The sequence below is a fragment of the Panthera tigris genome, chromosome B1 (genome assembly GCF_018350195.1).
Source record: "Panthera tigris isolate Pti1 chromosome B1, P.tigris_Pti1_mat1.1, whole genome shotgun sequence".
NCBI classification, from domain to species: domain Eukaryota; kingdom Metazoa; phylum Chordata; class Mammalia; order Carnivora; family Felidae; genus Panthera; species Panthera tigris.
Genome location: NC_056663.1, coordinates 118,417,913 through 118,435,345, shown reverse-complemented (window position 1 = coordinate 118,435,345; position 17,433 = coordinate 118,417,913). Strand labels below are relative to the sequence as shown.

Genomic DNA, 17,433 nt, shown 5'->3' with positions numbered 1-17,433 from the left:
ACATAAATTTGTTAATATCACCTATTTATCAGCTGCATTTTAGATGGATTCAGTTAAGAAAGTTTCCTGGCTCTACCTGAGAAAGAATTCCTTTGAAATTCTGATTTGAATTACATGAAAGTTAGGAATTAACTTGGGAACAACTTAGGCTTGTACAGTATTGAAGTTCCAACCTAGGAAATGGTGTGTTTCTTATAAACCACACGCTCTGTATTTCTTTTTTAAGTTCTCTTGCTCTTTTCATATATGTTTTCCTCATTTTTTGTTAAGGTTAGTCATTCAAGCATTTTATTTTTGATTTTGTGACCATCATAAATAAGATCTTTTTTCTTCTGGGGTGCCTGGGTGGCTCAGGTCATGATTGTAAGTCTGAGCCCCACTCTGTGCTGACAGCTGAGAGCCTGCTTCAGATTCTGTGTGTGTGTGTCTCTCTCTGCCTCTTCCCCACTTGTGCTCTGTCTCTCTATCAAAAATAAATAAACATTAAAAAAAAAATCTTTTTTTCCCATCATGCAGGATGTCCCTAAAGTTTTAATGTAACTTAAATTTTTAATAAATTCACTGCTACTCGATATAAACAATTTGTAATGATACAAGGGAGGAAATGTATCAAGATTGAAACAAAATTTTAATGATTCATTTGTTCAAATTACTTTCTTCTCTATTCAATTAATAAACCCCACATTATATTGGACAGCTATATCCAAGATGTTTTCAAATAGTGGGGAATAGGTTAAAAGTTTTTTCTTATGTTGAGTTAAATACACGTTGCATTTTATAGAATATAAGTTTATAACCTTCCAGTTGTCTGGGCCAAAAACTCTGGCATAATGTCTTAACTCCAAGAAATATGAAAGGAAGGCATGTGTGCCACATCTGGGCCAGAGCCTTCTTTAAGAATAGAGATTTTAAGATGAATTTTGTCTTCTCCATCTGTCCCTTTCTTATGAGCCGGAGCATGAACTGCTTACAACTTGGCTTTAACCATACAGATGAAAACAGCACCAGAGGGGTGGCGGAGAAACAGGATGGGAGACAAGTGAGCCTCTGAATGGTCATGCGGTATGGACCCTCCTGCCAACCTGGAACTCATACTTTTATATGAGATAGAGAAACAAGATTCTCTCTTGTTTGAGTTGTTGCAGTCTGCTTCCCTTTGTTGTAGCAGCTACAACAAACACACCCTCTTGGATTTGATTTTCAAAGGGCAGCCTTTAAAATTAAGTCAGATCATTACATCCTTTTGCCAAAATCCCGACGACTTCTCAGCTCACTTAAAATAAAAACCAAAGTTCTTACGATAACCTGTGAGACCCTTTACGAGTTGACTTTCCGCTACTTCTTACCTTCTTTCCCACCTCTGTCCCCTTGCTCATTCTGCACAGGAGACACCGGCTTGTTTCTTAAACATGTCTAGGCTATCTGAGATTTCCTTTGCCTAGAAGGCCCTTCCGCTACCACAGAGCTCACTCATCCCTTCAAGTCCTCTTAATGGTGTGGCTCTGCTCAGCAACGCTTTGTAAGATAAGAGGTTTCCCTCCCACCCTCACTTTCACCCAGCACCCATACACCCCTTGTCTAGCTTAATTTTTTCCCATTGCACTTTTCACCATTTGACACACATATATACTTGGTTATTTTCTGTCTTCCTGAACAAGAATATAAGCAACTAGAAGGAAGGGAGGTACTTTTCTTTCCACTGCTGTATACATGACATCTAGAGCAATGACCAACATATAGAAGACTCAACAAATATTTCTTGATTGAATAAAAATGTGATTTGAAATATTAAATAATTATTCTAAAAAGTTCTAAGGATTTACAATTGATTTTCTTGGTTTTTAGTTTTACATTAAACTATAATGAGATTGTTTTTTATTGCCTCTGTTTCATGTCTTATTGAATGAGCCAGGACTTTTAGAATAGTATTTATATGCCTTTTAAAAGTAATTTTTCTAGGAATACAAAAATAATCATTATTTTGCATGAAAATATATTCCTACATTTCATTTCTAAGTTTCCGCTTGCTTGCTTGCTTGCTTGCTTATTTATTTATTTATTTATTTATTTATTTATTTATTTATTTATTTTTGAGAGAGGCAGAGAGAGAGGGGGACAGAGGATCCAAAGCAGGCTCCATACTGACAGCAGAAAGCCCGATGCAGGGCTTGAACTCAAGAACTGTGAGATCATGACCTGAGCCGAAGTCGGATGCTTAACTGATTGAGCCACCCGGGGGCCCCTTCACCTGCTCTCTTAAAGCTTGAGTACTGAACTTCATACATACATAGGTAGCAGGAAGTTCAAGTAAAAGATTAGAGTCCCAAATAAACTGTCAAATTCAACAGTAGAAGAAAAAAAAACCCTTTTATTGTAAAATGAGTTTGTTAAGTTACCTGAAGTACTTGGATCATTTCTTTAGTCTTTTCAAGGCATTTATTTGATTCATTAACTTGTGCTTGAAGTTTTGCTACTAGGTCATTAGTCATCTCAAGTTCTTTCTGCAGCTTTATAATCTTGCTTTCCTTGTGCATAGCATTTTCTTTAGCTTCACGCAGTGAAGTTTCCAACTCCTGAATTTTCTGTGAGAAAAAGCACACATAAATAAGGTATGCCATGAAGGCAGAATCACAGAATATAAGTTTAAGACAAAGACGATCATATACATAGGTATTAATTTTTCAGATTGCATTAAGAAAAGATAGAAGAGAAACCAAATGTCACTCAATTTACACATGTATTATTTCCTTTATTTAGAAGTTGATGATTTTTGGATTAAAAAAGGCCCAAATTTTATATTACAAGGTTTAGTGTTTATCTTATTTACTGGTTAGTACAGTGCTAAGCATATTAAAAAGGCACTCACATTTTAAATTAACAGCACTTAAAGGAAATACACCTGTTAACTGACTCTTTAAGTAATGCATATAACATAGCTTTCCCTTTATTTTTATTACCTAATTTTAAAGTTAAAAAATACAAGCATGTGGAAAAATTCAAAGGCATATAATGAAGGGGAAGTTTCCCCATCTCAGAACCTGAGCTGACCTGGTAACAATGACTGCTAAACTCTTTCAAGTGTATCCTTCTAGAAATTTTGCATGCCTATTTAAGTGCTTGTAAGTACACAGTTACGAAAGAGTCAGTCATACACAGAGTAGGAACATACTGAATATATAGTTGTTTTTTAAAAAATATTTATTTTTGAGAGAGAGACAGCGAGTGCACAAGTGGGGGAGGGGCAGAGAGAGAGAGAGAAAGAGCGAGTCTCAATCAGGCTCCTTGCTGTCAGCGAGAGAGCCCAATTCAGGGCTCGGTCCCATGAACCGAGAGATCATGCATGACCTGAGCCCAAATCAAAAGTCAGACATTTAATGACTGAGTCATCCCAGTGCCCCAGTTCTGTTTCTTTTTAGCTTGATAATATACTTTCCAGATATTTCCATTAACAACACATAGAGATCTCTCCACATTTTTGTTTTCATGGATACATACATCCTGTCTTATAGAGGTATTGTAAATTAGCTAACCCATCAACCACTAGTGAACATTTAGGTTATTTCCAGTTTTTTTCAAATACAAAAATACCTGAAGTTAAATACCCGAGTTTGTTCATATTTGTAAGATTATTCACCTACACACACATGCAGGATTTCCTAGAAAATGTTTGTTTTTGGCCCATCTAGAATTTATTTTTGTTTAAATGAGTGAGGTAGGAATCCAGATTTATTTTTTTCCAGGTGGCTAGCTGGTAGTCTGGAATCAAACATGCAGTAAACCATCTTTTCCCCACCGAGTTGGTGGTTACCATTATCAAACACTGAATTCTCATCCTTACTTGGGTGTACTGCTGAACTCTACTCTGTTCCACTGCTTGATGTGTCTATTTCCATATCGTACCAAACTACTCTATGCTACTCTAATTCGGCATGATTACCAGATTAATAGTATATCATTTACTATCGGATAGGGTATTTCCTGGGGTCACTGAAGATGGATATTTCTTCTGTTTCTTTATTACTTTGGTAGATAGGCTTAATATTTCGGCTATTTTTGTCTCCACCAACTGACTGAGGTCTGTAGTGATTAGCAAATCGATAAACTGTACCAGTGGTCTTCTAGTTTCCACTGGTAACTGATTATTAAATTAGTGGCTGACGTTTTATTCTGAGTATTTATTTTGCTCAAGATGATAAATTATAATTTCCTCTTAGGTTCTTCACGAAGTCATTTTGTGTGCTAACAACATAAAATAGTATGCCTGCTTCGCAGATTCCCAAGTAAGGCTAGGTAACAAAATAACTGAATCATTCAAAAAAATTTTTTTTTACTAATTCTTTATTTTTGAGAGAGAGACAGAGCATGAGTGGGGGAGGGGTAGAGAGAGAAGGAGACACAGAATCCCAAGCAGGCTCCAGGCTCCGAGCTGTCGGTACAGAGCCCGACATGGGGCTCGAACCCACAAGCTGTGAAATCATGACCCGAGCTGAAGTCAGACACCTAACCGACTGAGCCACCCAATGTACCCCTATAACTGAATCATTCAAGTAACGTATTGATTCTTGGATACAGGTTAATCTATATAAGACATCTGTTATATATTTTTAGGCTTTTCCACTTTAATTTTGATATAACACAAACCAGTATTAAAGACTGATGATAATTAGAGAAAAGCTGAATTGCACTAACCCTCTAAGCTAGTACTATATACAGACACAGATTATAGTTTAATAAAAAGTTACACAATTGTGGGGTGCCAGGGTGGCTCAGTTGGTTAAACAGCTGACTCTTGGTTTTGGCTCAGGTCATGATCTTGCATTTTGTGAGTTCGAGCCCTGCATCAGGCTCTGTGCTGGCAGTGTGAAGCTGCTTGGGATTCTCTCTGCCTCCCCCCCTTCCTTTTTCTCTGTCCCTCCTCTGCTCATGCCTCTCTCTTTCTGTCTCAAAATAAATAAACTTAAAAAAAAAATTACACAATTGAAGAAATTTATAATGTATAGTAATAGCACCTGAGAAGGTATATGTATCTTTAATCAAGTTAAGCTATGAGTTACTTCTGCTTTATAATTCAAAGGGAAGATCTCATGTAATATATAGTTCTGTAGTTATTTGAGTGATAGCCACAATAGGACTATATTTAAACAACAAGCCCATTGGGGCACCTGGGTGGCTCAGTAAGTTGAGCATGTGACTTCAGTTCAGGTCATGATCTCACGGTTTGTCAGTTTGAGCCCCACATCAGGCTCACTGCTGTCAGTGCAGAGCCTGCTTCCGATCCTCTCTCCCCCTCTCTTTGCCCTTTCCCTGCTCATTCTCTCTCTCAAAAATAAATAAAACATTAAAAAAAATAAATAAAAACAAGCCCATCACACACAAACATGGCCCACATTCCCTAATACATTTGATACTATAATTTTGCTCTGAAGTGTTACATAAAATGCATCTTTAACTCTGATCAATCTGCAAACTGAAAAATGTCTCATAAGAAATCACATACCTCTGTGGTTAGTTGTGTGGCTCTTGATGTAACATGAAGATTCTTATTGTCTTCTGTAACAGCATTAACAAGGACACCAGATGTCAGGGAGATCTTCAAAGTTTGGTAGTTTTTAAATAGTTGTTCATTTTTCTCTTTCACTGATTTCAGGTCATGTTCCCATTCTTTAGTTATGGTAGCATTTCTTTCTTCAAACTCTGTAGATTCATTCATTATAGCCTATTGAATAGTAAAACACTATTATAACTCTAAAATGAATTACATATAAAAATACTATGAAAACTACTAGAATTCTAGAACAAGGCATATGCTGAAATTCATTATTTAGAACACTCTAGAATAGTACTTTCAAAGAATGTGAACATTCTTTGTGGTTTGCATCAGTTTCTAAAACTACAGAAGATGCTGGATATTGATGAGAATAAAAAATAAGGACTGGAGAGGATTCACATTGATTTGCAAGATGATAAACCTCACTTTATTAAATCAGTGCTAACATTATGGAGAGGAATCTGCAAAACTGTACAGGTTAAAGTTATTATGTATTATGACATTTGTTATTCAATTTTTTTAATGTTTATTTATCCTATAGAGAGAGTGTATACAAGCATGTATGCACGAGAGGGGCAAGGGGGACAAAGGATCTGTCAGCACAGAGTCTGATGAGGGGCTCAAACTCATGAACCGGGAGATCATACCCTAAGCCAAAGTCAGATGCTTAACCGACTGTGCTCCTGTATTATGATATTTATAATGTCCTATATAAACATTAACTGACGTGTAATAGCAGAGCATATTCAATAAACTTAACAGCAATCTATTTTCCTGTTTCATTTCAAATCTCAATGTTTATAGGGAAAATAGTTCACTGACTTTTGGTAATCTGAAAATCTTATATTTCTGTGCAGGAAATAATAGTCAATCAATACCTTCGCTAACTCTGAAATTACTCATATCTTTTTACTTCCTAATTGTTATGGGATGTATTTTTGCTCATCATGAATGCCTTATTGGTTTTATCTATAACTTTGTGGCTTTAAGGCACTTCTATCAGACTTGGATGCTAACTTAGTTATGTTCTTGGCTGGCATCCTGGACTTTCCTGGGTTCTAGACTACTGGCCTCACACCATACGAAGTTATCATTTCCTATTCTCAGGGTGCTGGAAGAAGCCACATATCTATGCTCATCCACACAGTAGGAATCCCTACTTTCTACTCCCAACTAGGCCCTCAATATTACAAGAAAAACACTGAATTATATGGGGATTATCTTAGCCAAATATTGGTTTTATACTTTTCCGTTGATTGTGGACTCTTCCCCCGCCCCCGCCCTGAAATAGCTCATACTGTTCTGCTAGCTTGAGGTATTTAACAAATGGGAATGACTCTCCATAGGAAAACAGCTTTTGAAAATATTACCTATACTTCAGTGTGATTTAAGTATAGTTTCCAGATGAAATTAAAGTGTCAAAAAAGAACTGCCCAAACATATGAAATATGAAATTAATCTTAGAAGCTGTGATGTTAATCTAGCTCCCCTTGCTCCAGTTCCATGTACACAAGCAACTTTCTGATTACTGTGTATTTTACCAGGTATAGAGATAGGGATTACTTCAGAAAGCAGAATGAGGGGCGTCTGGGTGGCTCAGTCAGTTGAGCCAACTTCGGCTCAGGTCATGATCTCATGGTCTGTGAGTTCAAGCCCCGCGTCGGGCTCTGTGCTGACAGCTCAGAGCCTGGAGCCTGCTTCGGATTCTGTGTCTCCCTCTCTCTCTGCCCCTCCCCCGTTCATGCTCTGTCTCTCTCTGTCTCAAAAATAAATAAACATTACAAAAATTAAAAAAAAAAAAAAGAAAGCAGAATGATATCCTCATCAATGGAAAGTACAACAAATTAACAAAAATGATCTTCAGCAATGTTGGTTCTTGTGAATCTATACACTGGAGCCAGTCACCTCAGGAACAGAGGTATAAACCATATCTCTGAACCTCAGAGTTGAAGGATCAGTGCATATGGTAGTGATACCACCAACATGAAAAGCAAATGAGGCCTCCGCCAAGGAGTTGGCCAGGCTTGTCTATGGCATGACCACAGGTGCTGCCTGCAGCCCTGAATCAGGCTCATGTCTTACCCTGTTGAGGCTACTGGGGGGAAAAGGCTCAATTCCTACAGAAGCAGTGAGAACTGGGAAAGGAAAGAGGATTCAAGATTTCATAAGTGGAAACTGATTAATTATTACACCCCAAGATTTTATCCTTTTTTTTTTTTTTAAGTTTATTTTGAGAGGGAGAGCAAGCACAAGCAGGTAAGGAACAGCGGGGGGGGGGGGGAGGCGGGGGGAGGGCGGGGGGGGATGGCGGGGGGAGGGGTGCAGATTCCCAAGCAGGCTCCGTGCTGTCAGTGCAGAGTCCAAGGTGGGACTCGAACTCACAAACCATGAGATCATGACCTGAGTGAAACCAAGAGTCGGATATTTAACCAACTAAGTCTCCCAAGCCTCCTAATTTTATCTTCCTTACAAGTGTCAGTTGATTATCTTTAATTATCTTAAAGAAGCATACATAACATATAAGAGGAAGAACATGTTTTACATAATTTTTTCCAATTTTTTCCATAAAAAAATGAAGTATATACAAGTAAATTACAGAAAGCATACCTAAGATTAAGTTGTTCTAAGTCTTTTTTAAGAAAGGTGGAAAAATCAGAGCAAACAACAAAAAAGAATGAGGTAGCGCAAAAGAAAATCATTACTTACAATTATCTTGTTATTATAGAAGTTATTCACTTGACAAATCCTATCATTTTCTTTCTGGATACCATTTTTAAGCTTTTCTGTATCAAAATGAGTATTCAACCATTCTTCCAAAAACTGGGTCATTTCTTTCCTATTACTTAGCACTTGTTGAAATTCAGCCTTTATGCAGTGGAAGTCATTTTCTGAAAGATCTTTGAGAATTTCCTGTGTGAAAAATAAGTATTTAATCACCTGGACATTAGGAAAGTTTTCACCTAAATATCATATAGATATCAAAGAGGGGAAAATATCTTACTGAACTTTCATTCTTAATATTTTGAAATAAATATAATTCTAATTTATTCTAATTACATTAGAAATGTAATTCTAATTTAAAACTTTATTCTAGTGATTTGAATAATAAATTTTTGGCAGTATAGGCCATCTAAGAGGAATGTCTGTGAATTCTGCCTGTTAGAATTAACTGTCAAAACTGTCTGTGACCAATAATCACAATATACGAAGTGCTTCTGCATGTAGCTTTCCTGTGCACTCAGGTCTCACATACGTGTTGGGAGTTGGATGCCAGCCTCACACTGCTGGGTGAGAGCAAGGCACTCCATGTGGAGTTACTGCAATAAAAATGTTCCTGACTCCCAGCCACAGATCTAGGTTTAGAAAGCATTTGCAAACTTATTCTGGGGTTCTATGAATTCCCACTTGTTGGTACTAAATCTATTTCCTGTATCTGCGGAGTCCTGAAAAAGGAGATTAGTCCATTATGTGACACTCTTTACATCTAGCACTTGTCACCCTGCAACCTAGTTTTAATTTCTGGAAAATGAAAAATGGCTCTAAGCACATGGAAAGGTACCTTCTCTATGTGACATAAAGGCCTAAAATCTAATGAAACCATTTAAATAAATGATACCTCAATATGTAGATCCATATTCTGGCTCAATTTAAGGTCTGTTAATTCTCTGGATGGCACATCATAATCTTGTTGAAGGTGTTGTATTTTAATTAGCAGTTCATTTTGCTTTTCCACTTCGTCAATAAAAAACACTTCAAATTTATTGATGGATTCATGGTGTTCTTCCTTTATCTTTGTAACATGGCTTAACACATACTTACAGAAAAACATTAAACAAATTGGGAAATGAACTTTTTATCACATTTAGAGGAAGTTTTAAACCCTCAAGACTAAGAGGTGGGATGGCATCTCTTCTTTATCTATATCCTCTGGTAAGTGAGGAAGAAGGAAAGAGCCTCTCTCTTTATCCCCAGTTTTCTCCTCTCAGTATCTTGGGAGAAGAACTTCCAGACTTCAAGTTCCTTACTTTGGACTCCCTACTGGATACATCTCATAGATGTTCAACAATTACCTTACATTCAATGTTAAAATGTAACATAATCTCTTTCCCTAGAAACTCACCTTTCTCTACCAATCACCCATGTTTCCCAGCTAGAAGCTTGAGATTCATTTTCAACATCCTGTCCTGCATACCTTGATTGGGTAACCAAAATGGGTATACCAGCCTCAAGATGTACTTTCTACATGTAGTTAGATGTTTGGCATCAAGGTAACAATAATCTGAATGCCATGTGTTCCATGGACCTCTTGGATAAATTCTGGATATCTGATTGCCTGGATTTGTGGAAAAATTTCAGGGCCTGGGGCACCTGGGTAGCTCTGTTGGTTGAGCACCCAGCTCTTGATCTTGGCTCAGGTCATGCTCTCATGGTTAGTGGGATCAAGCCCTGTGTCAGGCTTTGCGCTAACAGTGTGGAGCCTGCTTGGTTTTCTCTCTCTCCCTCTCTTTCTCTGCCCTTTCTCTGCATGCACACACTGCCTCTTTCAAAATAAATAAACTTAAAAAAAAAAAAAAGGAATATCAGGGCCTGAGAAGCAAACTATCTAGGAAAGACAAATACCAACTCCCTCCCTCCTTCCTCAGTCTTCCACTACTTCGTAACCTCTTATAATCTGGCCCTTCCTAAGCACTCAACTAAAACTGCTCTGAGAAAGTCACCAATGAGCTCCATTATCAATCAACAACTTGAGGGCATCTGTTCAGTTCATATTCTGGCTGCATGAAGTATCTGACACTCTTGACCACTTTATCTTTGACATGTTTGTCCTCTACTGACTTGAGCAACAGCACTTTTGCTTGATTTTTTTCTGTTCCTTTGACGTTTCCAGCCTCAAACCCACATGTTGCTGTCTTTACTGCTACTGACTGGAAAATTTATCTTTTCTAGATCTCTCTTCTTATCCCATGGCTCTTATTCTTCTATTATGGTTTCTGGGTGACCGTACTCACATATGTTATATTATCTAGCAACTATAAGCTGATGAATTCCAAACTTTTTTTTTTTTAAGTTTATTTTGAGAGAGAGTGAGCAAGCACACGTGAGTGGGGGAGGGGCAGAAAGAGAGGGAGACAAAGAATCCCAAGCAGGCTCTATGCCATCAGCACAGAGCCCAAAGTGGGGCTCGATCTCATGAACCGTGAGCTCATGAACTGAGCCAAAATCTAGAGTCAGACGCTTAACCAACTAAGCCACACAGGCATCCCAAGCTGCTGAATATTTCTTTAATTTCTTTTGTCCTCCCCATCCCTGTGAATCTTTTTCTGGTAGAAGAGTCACCTATAGTATCTCATCTGACCACTGTAACTGCTTTTTGTCTCTTCTCTCTGCCACAAACTCATTGTTTTTCTATGGTGAAGTAGCTAAAACGGTATGATCGTGCTACTGCCACTACTTAAAATAACTGTCCAGTGGCTCTCCATCATCTGCAAAATGGACTGCAATCACTGTTGCTCAGTCCAGCTTCTACTGCAGTCTCACCTTCTGTGACTCTTTATCTGGTATGTCAACAATCTGCACGTACCTCTATCACCACACTTAGACTACCTGCTTATATATCTGCTTCATGTACTAGACCAGGAGATAACTGAGATGTTATTCCTACCTGTCTCCTGAGCACCTTGGCAGTATCCAGATTCACAGGGAGAGCTCAAGTTTTGTTGAATGAACAGGTCCTAGATGCATACTGGATTTTGCACATACTATGCTGAGACCCATATAACCCTTAATTTGGTAGTAAATACACTAAATAGCAAATATGCCAACTCCCAAAGTAGGACTTAGATATACTGATGTTAAAACCAATTATAGCAGTATTTACAAAGATATTACTAAGAAACGTGGTACCTGAAGTTTCTTCATGACTCTGTGGAATTCCATTGAACATCTCTGGTTTGCAGTAAGAAGTTTTTGAATTTGTTTGATTTGTGGATACGGAAGTGAGAGGTTTGCTTTCACTCTAATTGAAAGCTCTTTTTGGGTTTCAACTTCCTTCTCCAAGTCAAGGGATAGTCTATCTAAGCACTCATAATGATTATACATCTCTGAGTATCTCTTCAGAAGCTCCTAAGGAAAATTAGAATTCATTTAACAATTCATTCTAATGTAACAAAAATAGTCCTTGCCCTAGAATTTTAACAAAACTTATGCTTAATATTTTCTGTAATGCAGAAACAAATTAAGATGTTTGTGTTAAAAAAAAGGGGGGGGAAGGATCTCTTATTGATTTTGGATTACAGAAATACTATTTAATTATTTTAAAAATTTAAAAATTTTAAATATAACACAGAAAACCAGAAACAATCCCTATTAACATTTTGATACATTTTCTTTTAGTTCTTTATGCATTCATGATTTAAATGACCATCTCAAAGTCTAAAGATAAATTTGAGTGAATTCAATCTAGTCTATATTATAGTTCAAGACTGAATGCTGGCTCATGTTCACAGCAGGCAGTGTGAGTTTCCAGGTAAAACAAGTGACGAAAAATCGAACTATTTGTCAGCTTGGTGCAGCCTCTCTACACATTTCTATTTCTCTGCCTAGAATCTGAGTTTTCGAACCTTTTATCAGTTAGAGTTCAGGTTCTATCTCTGCTACTTCCTGACTACAGATATCATTGAGCCATTTTCCCAAAAACAAAATAAAGACTATAATGAGTCCCACAAACTTTTCTAGGGGAAAGTAAATATGATATCCATATCTATGTAATCTATGAAATATACACAGACATTATAGCTTAAGGGAAATAAAATTATATTTGTAAAAATGTTTCTAAACTCAAATTCTAAACTTACACTTGATTTCATGTCCTGATTCTACCAACCTACTAGCTATATGACCTTGAGCAACGACTAAACTTCCTCTCCAAGCCTCAGTGTCTTTGTAATTGGAGCAATAAAAAGTATCTCATGAGATAAAGAACTGATATAGTGCCTAGCATATGGTAGACACCCAACAAGCCTGGTCTGTAAGTTCAAATGATTAGAGGCCAAGCAGGGGACACACTGGTCAAAGCGCAGGTTGAAGAACACAGTAGTACGTATTGCTACAGTCATGTAACAAATAACATGTTTAATTCAGGGTGCTAAATAATAAAACAAGGGGCTTCTGACAATAATGAGCTTCCTTTTTAATAACTTAAGGAAAAGCTAGCTGTACATTCATTTCCTGCCTTTGGTCCTAGTATGAATCATGTTACAGTATGAAGCAGCACTGTGTAATCATTCATTTGTACTTTTAATAAATACATGTTCCATTAGGAATGTGCTAAGTGATATAGCCACAGAAAACACACAACATCTTTAGGGATCTTGCATTCTAGTTGGAACGAGACGGTAAATCCTGTTGGCTTTTCCCCTCAATATACATTTAGAATCCAAACATTTCTCACTACTCCACTGATTCTTCTCTGGGCTGAGCCGCAATCAACTTTGCCTGGCTTATTGAAATTTTTCTCTCAGATGCTCTTCCTGCTTCCACTCTGTTTCCAACACAACAATCAGAGTCATCCCTCTAAAATGTAAGTCAGATAATGTCTCTCTCGTGGTCAGAACTTGTCAATAAATCTCCATCTCACTCAGACTAAAACCCAAAGATCTTTCAAGGCTGCACAGCCTGCATCTTCCTCATGAACTCTCGGACCTCATTTCTTATTAGCTTTCTCCCTTGTTGGATGTTCCTGGAACCCACCAGGCAGGCTTTTGCCTCAGGAGCTTTTACTTGCTATTTTCTCTTCTTATCCCGTTCTTCCCCCAGATAGCTATGTAGCTCAATCCTTTATCTCTTTCGGGTATTTGCTCAAATATCATCTTTCCAGTGGGGCCTTAAAATCACCCCCTCCCCCCATTTTGTGTGTTTATGTACATACATATGCACATACTTGCACACCTATACTAGATTAGAAAGTTGAAAAAAACTTTGAGCACTATCTACTCATTCCCCAGAGGCTCCATTCTAGGCCTCTGGAAGGGTACCAATATTTATTTGTAATTTTAACATGGGACACTTACTTTTATCCTAGAGCACTTGTCTCTCAGGCTTTCTGTGAGCTGGTGTTTCCCATTACATGGTAACTTTTTTTCATATTTTACTACCTCTTTATGGTTCTGTTGGTCCTGTTTTGATACAAAGAAATAAACAAGGCGTCAACTATAACTACATTCACATTTAATGTCTATATACTTTTCCACTTACATTTTTTCACATCATTTCAATAATGGAATTATAAACTTGTAACTCAAAAACAAAGTGAAAAATGGTCAGAAAATGAGTAACAGTACCACTAAGTAGTAAGTGGCCTTGACTCACTAAGAAAAAATGTGGAAAAACCACATATTTTTTGGAGATAGGATTTATCCCCATAACCATCACAACTGCAAGTTACACTTTAGGTTTATATCTGGTTCCTACTATTCCAAGTCTCTGAATTAGAATTAGTCTCTGAATTGCTGCCAAATAATACGCTACCAAAACCACCTGAAATATCTCTGTTCACTCTTCCCAACTCCTTGGAATAGAAAATGCATATCCTGTTACATCTTGGACTTCTGATTCGAAGTACGACCTAAAACCTTTTCTCCCACTTATTTACTACAGTACTTAGAAGAATGATTGTTTAATAAATATTTGTTTAATGAATTAAATCTTTTTGTAAAGGGCCTACATAACAATGATTCCCAAGGGTCTCATGTTTCTATTAATGTTGCAGATGACATGATCTTCTGCTCTGTTGTTGAATTATGAGAATAAAAAAGATTTCTTACAGATTTCATATGATTTCTTATTTGTCTGAATTTTATGTTATTTTCTTGAGGGTTCAATTGGGCTTTTTAAGACATGTGATTCTAAATACCTACAGTCCTACTGGATGAACTTCTTTCCTCTGTGTATCTGGCCACTTCTCTAACTGAGGGACAAGACGAGCCTATGCCTAAAACTCTGTCACGTAGAGGCAGAGAAATGGCGCACTTACTCTTCTACAGATCTAGTCCTTCAAATATTTCTTCCTTAAGGGTAATGCCATTTCCTGGTGAAAAAGCCCTTTTAAAAATTACATTAAAGAAAATAGTCTGCTTTATGTAACAAATCTTTTCTTAAAAATAAATAAAATGGGGGGCACCTGGGTGGCTCAGTCGGTTAAGTGTCCGACTTTGGCTCAGGTCATGATCTCACTGTTCGTGAGTTCAAGCCCCGCGTCAGGCTCTGTTCTGACTGTTCAGAGCCTGGAACCTGCTTCAGATTCTGTGTCTCCCTCTCTCTCTACTCCTCCCCTGCTCATACACTGTCTCTCCCATGTCAGGCTCTGTTCTGACTGTTCAGAGCCTGGAACCTGTTTCAGATTCTGTGTCTCCCTCTCTCTCTACTCCTCCCCTGCTCACACACTGTCTCTCTCTCTCTCAAAAATAAATAAAGATTAAAGAAAAAATTAAAAAAAAAAACTATTTAAAATAAAAAAAATAAATAAAATGGTATTTTCTGAAAAATATTTTGGCTTCTTTTAAAACTGTATTTTCTTTTGTGTGAAAAATTATAGTAATAGTTTTCCCATTATCCTTCCCTGTATGTAGAAGTTTCCAAAAAGAAAAGAAAAAAAAAAAAACCCAAAACAACAAAAAACAAATCCCCAAGCCCCACAACAAAAAACCCAAATTGTTCCCCTTGTCAAGAAAGCTTGATTCTTACAGTTGCTAGATAAGGAAGATTCTGAACTCACTCTAGCTATCATTTCTCTTAACGTTTCTCTGAATTGGTCTCTTTCCATTTTCAGAGACTCTTTTATCCTCCTTAGCTCATCTCTTTCCTCAGCTACAATTCTGAGTTCTTCAAGTCTTTTATGAAGTTTCTTAGTCAAGTGTAAGTTATCCGCTTCCACACTTTGCATAGATAAAGTTTGGGCCTCAAACTGCTGCTTCAATCGTTCCATTCTGTTTATATTTTTATGGGTTTTATTGACATCTTCTTTCATTTTAAGAAGTTGAAGCTCTTTTTTCTGAAGTTCTTGTATCTTGAGATAATTATAAAACAAGTTAGAATGCAAAAAGAATTCCTGTGTCTATTTGTTATATATGTACATCTATTTCTATCTCTAAATATCTGTATTTATATTCTTTCTCATTCCCCAAGTGATTTTGGACACAATTACTCCCCAAAGAACAAAATGACATGTACCTTTTTCTGTAATTCATCTTTAGATTTATTTAAACTCTTTTGAATATTTGAAATCTGAGTTGTCTTTTCTGAAACTCTCTGCCTGAATTTATCAATAGTTTCTTGGTATTCTTTCAAATGCATATGGGCAACTTTTAGTTCTTGTTGTGTTTCTAGATCCTTCATTATTAGAAGAAATGAAGAAATATTATGATGTAAAGGCACATTACCTTTTCTTAATGATGAACTAGTTAGACAAAATCTTAAAAAATGCATGCTCCCAGTTAAAAACAAGCAGCACAGCACCCCCAAATGAGAGCAGTACAGAAGGCTATAAAGTCAAGTCCCTGTCCCCAGCCTCACCCATCATAGCTGGGTTTCCTGGTGAACTCTGCCAACTGCTCTCCTTTCTCTCATACCACTTGGACATCATTCTACATCACTATCACAGAAAGAGGGCCCTCTTCTCATGCTAAGTACTCCATCATACAGATGAACCCCACTTAGCCAGTGCCTTATTAGTGGACACTTGGATTGCTTCCAGACTTGTCAGCACAGACAACGTTGCAGTGAGCGCTGTTGTATTTCTGCCCAAATGTGTGAATATATTGGTAGGATAAATTCCTACAAAGTGGAATCGCAGTAGCAGATATATACGCTGATAAATCTTTAATAAGGCATTGTCAAACTGTCTCCCTGAAAGTTTATAACATTTACAGTTTCACCAACAGTTATTATTTATTTCCAAAGAAGGAAGCTTCTTATACTAAAAACATGTTTATTGGACAGGTAAAAAGAGTCCAACTCACTCTAGCTATGGTTTTCTGTAGGTCTTCCTTGAGCTGGTCTCTCTCTAATTTCAGATTATCTCTTTCTTTCACTATAGATTTCATTTCTTCAAGGTTTTCATGAAGCTGCTGGGCCAAATTTAAGTTCTCCATTTCTATTTTATCCAGAGTTAAACTTTGGTCCTTGAATTGTTTCTTTAATCGCTCTATTTCAGACATTTTTTTCTGTGTCTCACTGACATCTTCCTTTAACTTAAAAAGTTGATGTTCATTTGCCTTAAGTTGCTGAATCTTAAGATAAGCATAATATAACATGTTAGGATACAGACAGTTTTTAAGGGAAGGATAAAAAATAGTTTCGAAATTAAGACAGTTTTCCCATGTCACTCATTAATATTTTGCATAATTCCACACAAAACTTATTTTCTTTTGAAGTATAATATACATAAATACACTAATCTTAAGTGTATTGCTAAATTATTCTCCACATATGTATACATCTATATAATTACAACCCAGATTAAAATATCAAACATTTCTAGCACCCCTTAAGGTTCTGTGTGCCCCCTCCTAGAGTTAACCACTATTCTGAACTGTTTTCATCCTAGATGAGTTTTGCCTGCTTTTGAAGTTAAAAATCACGGGGCGCCTGGTTGGCTCAGTCGGTTAAGCGTCCGACTTTGGCTCAGGTCATAATCTCATAGTCCATGATCTCGCGGTCCGTGAGTTTGAGCCCCGCATCAGGCTCTGGGCTGACAGTTCAGAGCCTGGAGCCTGTTTCAGATTCTGTGTCTCCCTCTCTCTCTGACCCTCCCCCATTCATGCTCTGTCTCTGTCTCAAAAATAAATAAACGTTAAAAAAAAAATTAAGAAAAAGAACTGTCTTTAAAA

The 17,433-nt window shown here is 37.2% G+C and overlaps 1 protein-coding gene across 4 annotated transcripts in view; it reads right to left on the bottom strand.

Moving 5' to 3' along the window:
* CENPE (centromere protein E) overlaps window positions 1-17,433 on the bottom strand; it is a 79,165-nt gene that overhangs the window by 12,537 nt on the left and 49,195 nt on the right. For 3 of the 4 annotated variants that reach the window (XM_042984097.1, XM_015537024.2, XM_042984098.1), the window contains 9 exons: window positions 16,564-16,833; window positions 15,776-15,934; window positions 15,321-15,611; window positions 13,618-13,722; window positions 11,453-11,671; window positions 9,165-9,362; window positions 8,255-8,458; window positions 5,498-5,716; window positions 2,397-2,582 (listed from right to left, as the gene is read on the bottom strand). In XM_042984097.1, coding sequence (XP_042840031.1) covers window positions 2,397-2,582; window positions 5,498-5,716; window positions 8,255-8,458; window positions 9,165-9,362; window positions 11,453-11,671; window positions 13,618-13,722; window positions 15,321-15,611; window positions 15,776-15,934; window positions 16,564-16,833 — 1,851 coding nt within the window. The remainder of the gene's footprint in view (window positions 1-2,396; window positions 2,583-5,497; window positions 5,717-8,254; window positions 8,459-9,164; window positions 9,363-11,452; window positions 11,672-13,617; window positions 13,723-15,320; window positions 15,612-15,775; window positions 15,935-16,563; window positions 16,834-17,433) is intronic. The other variant, XM_042984099.1, reaches the window with a different exon arrangement.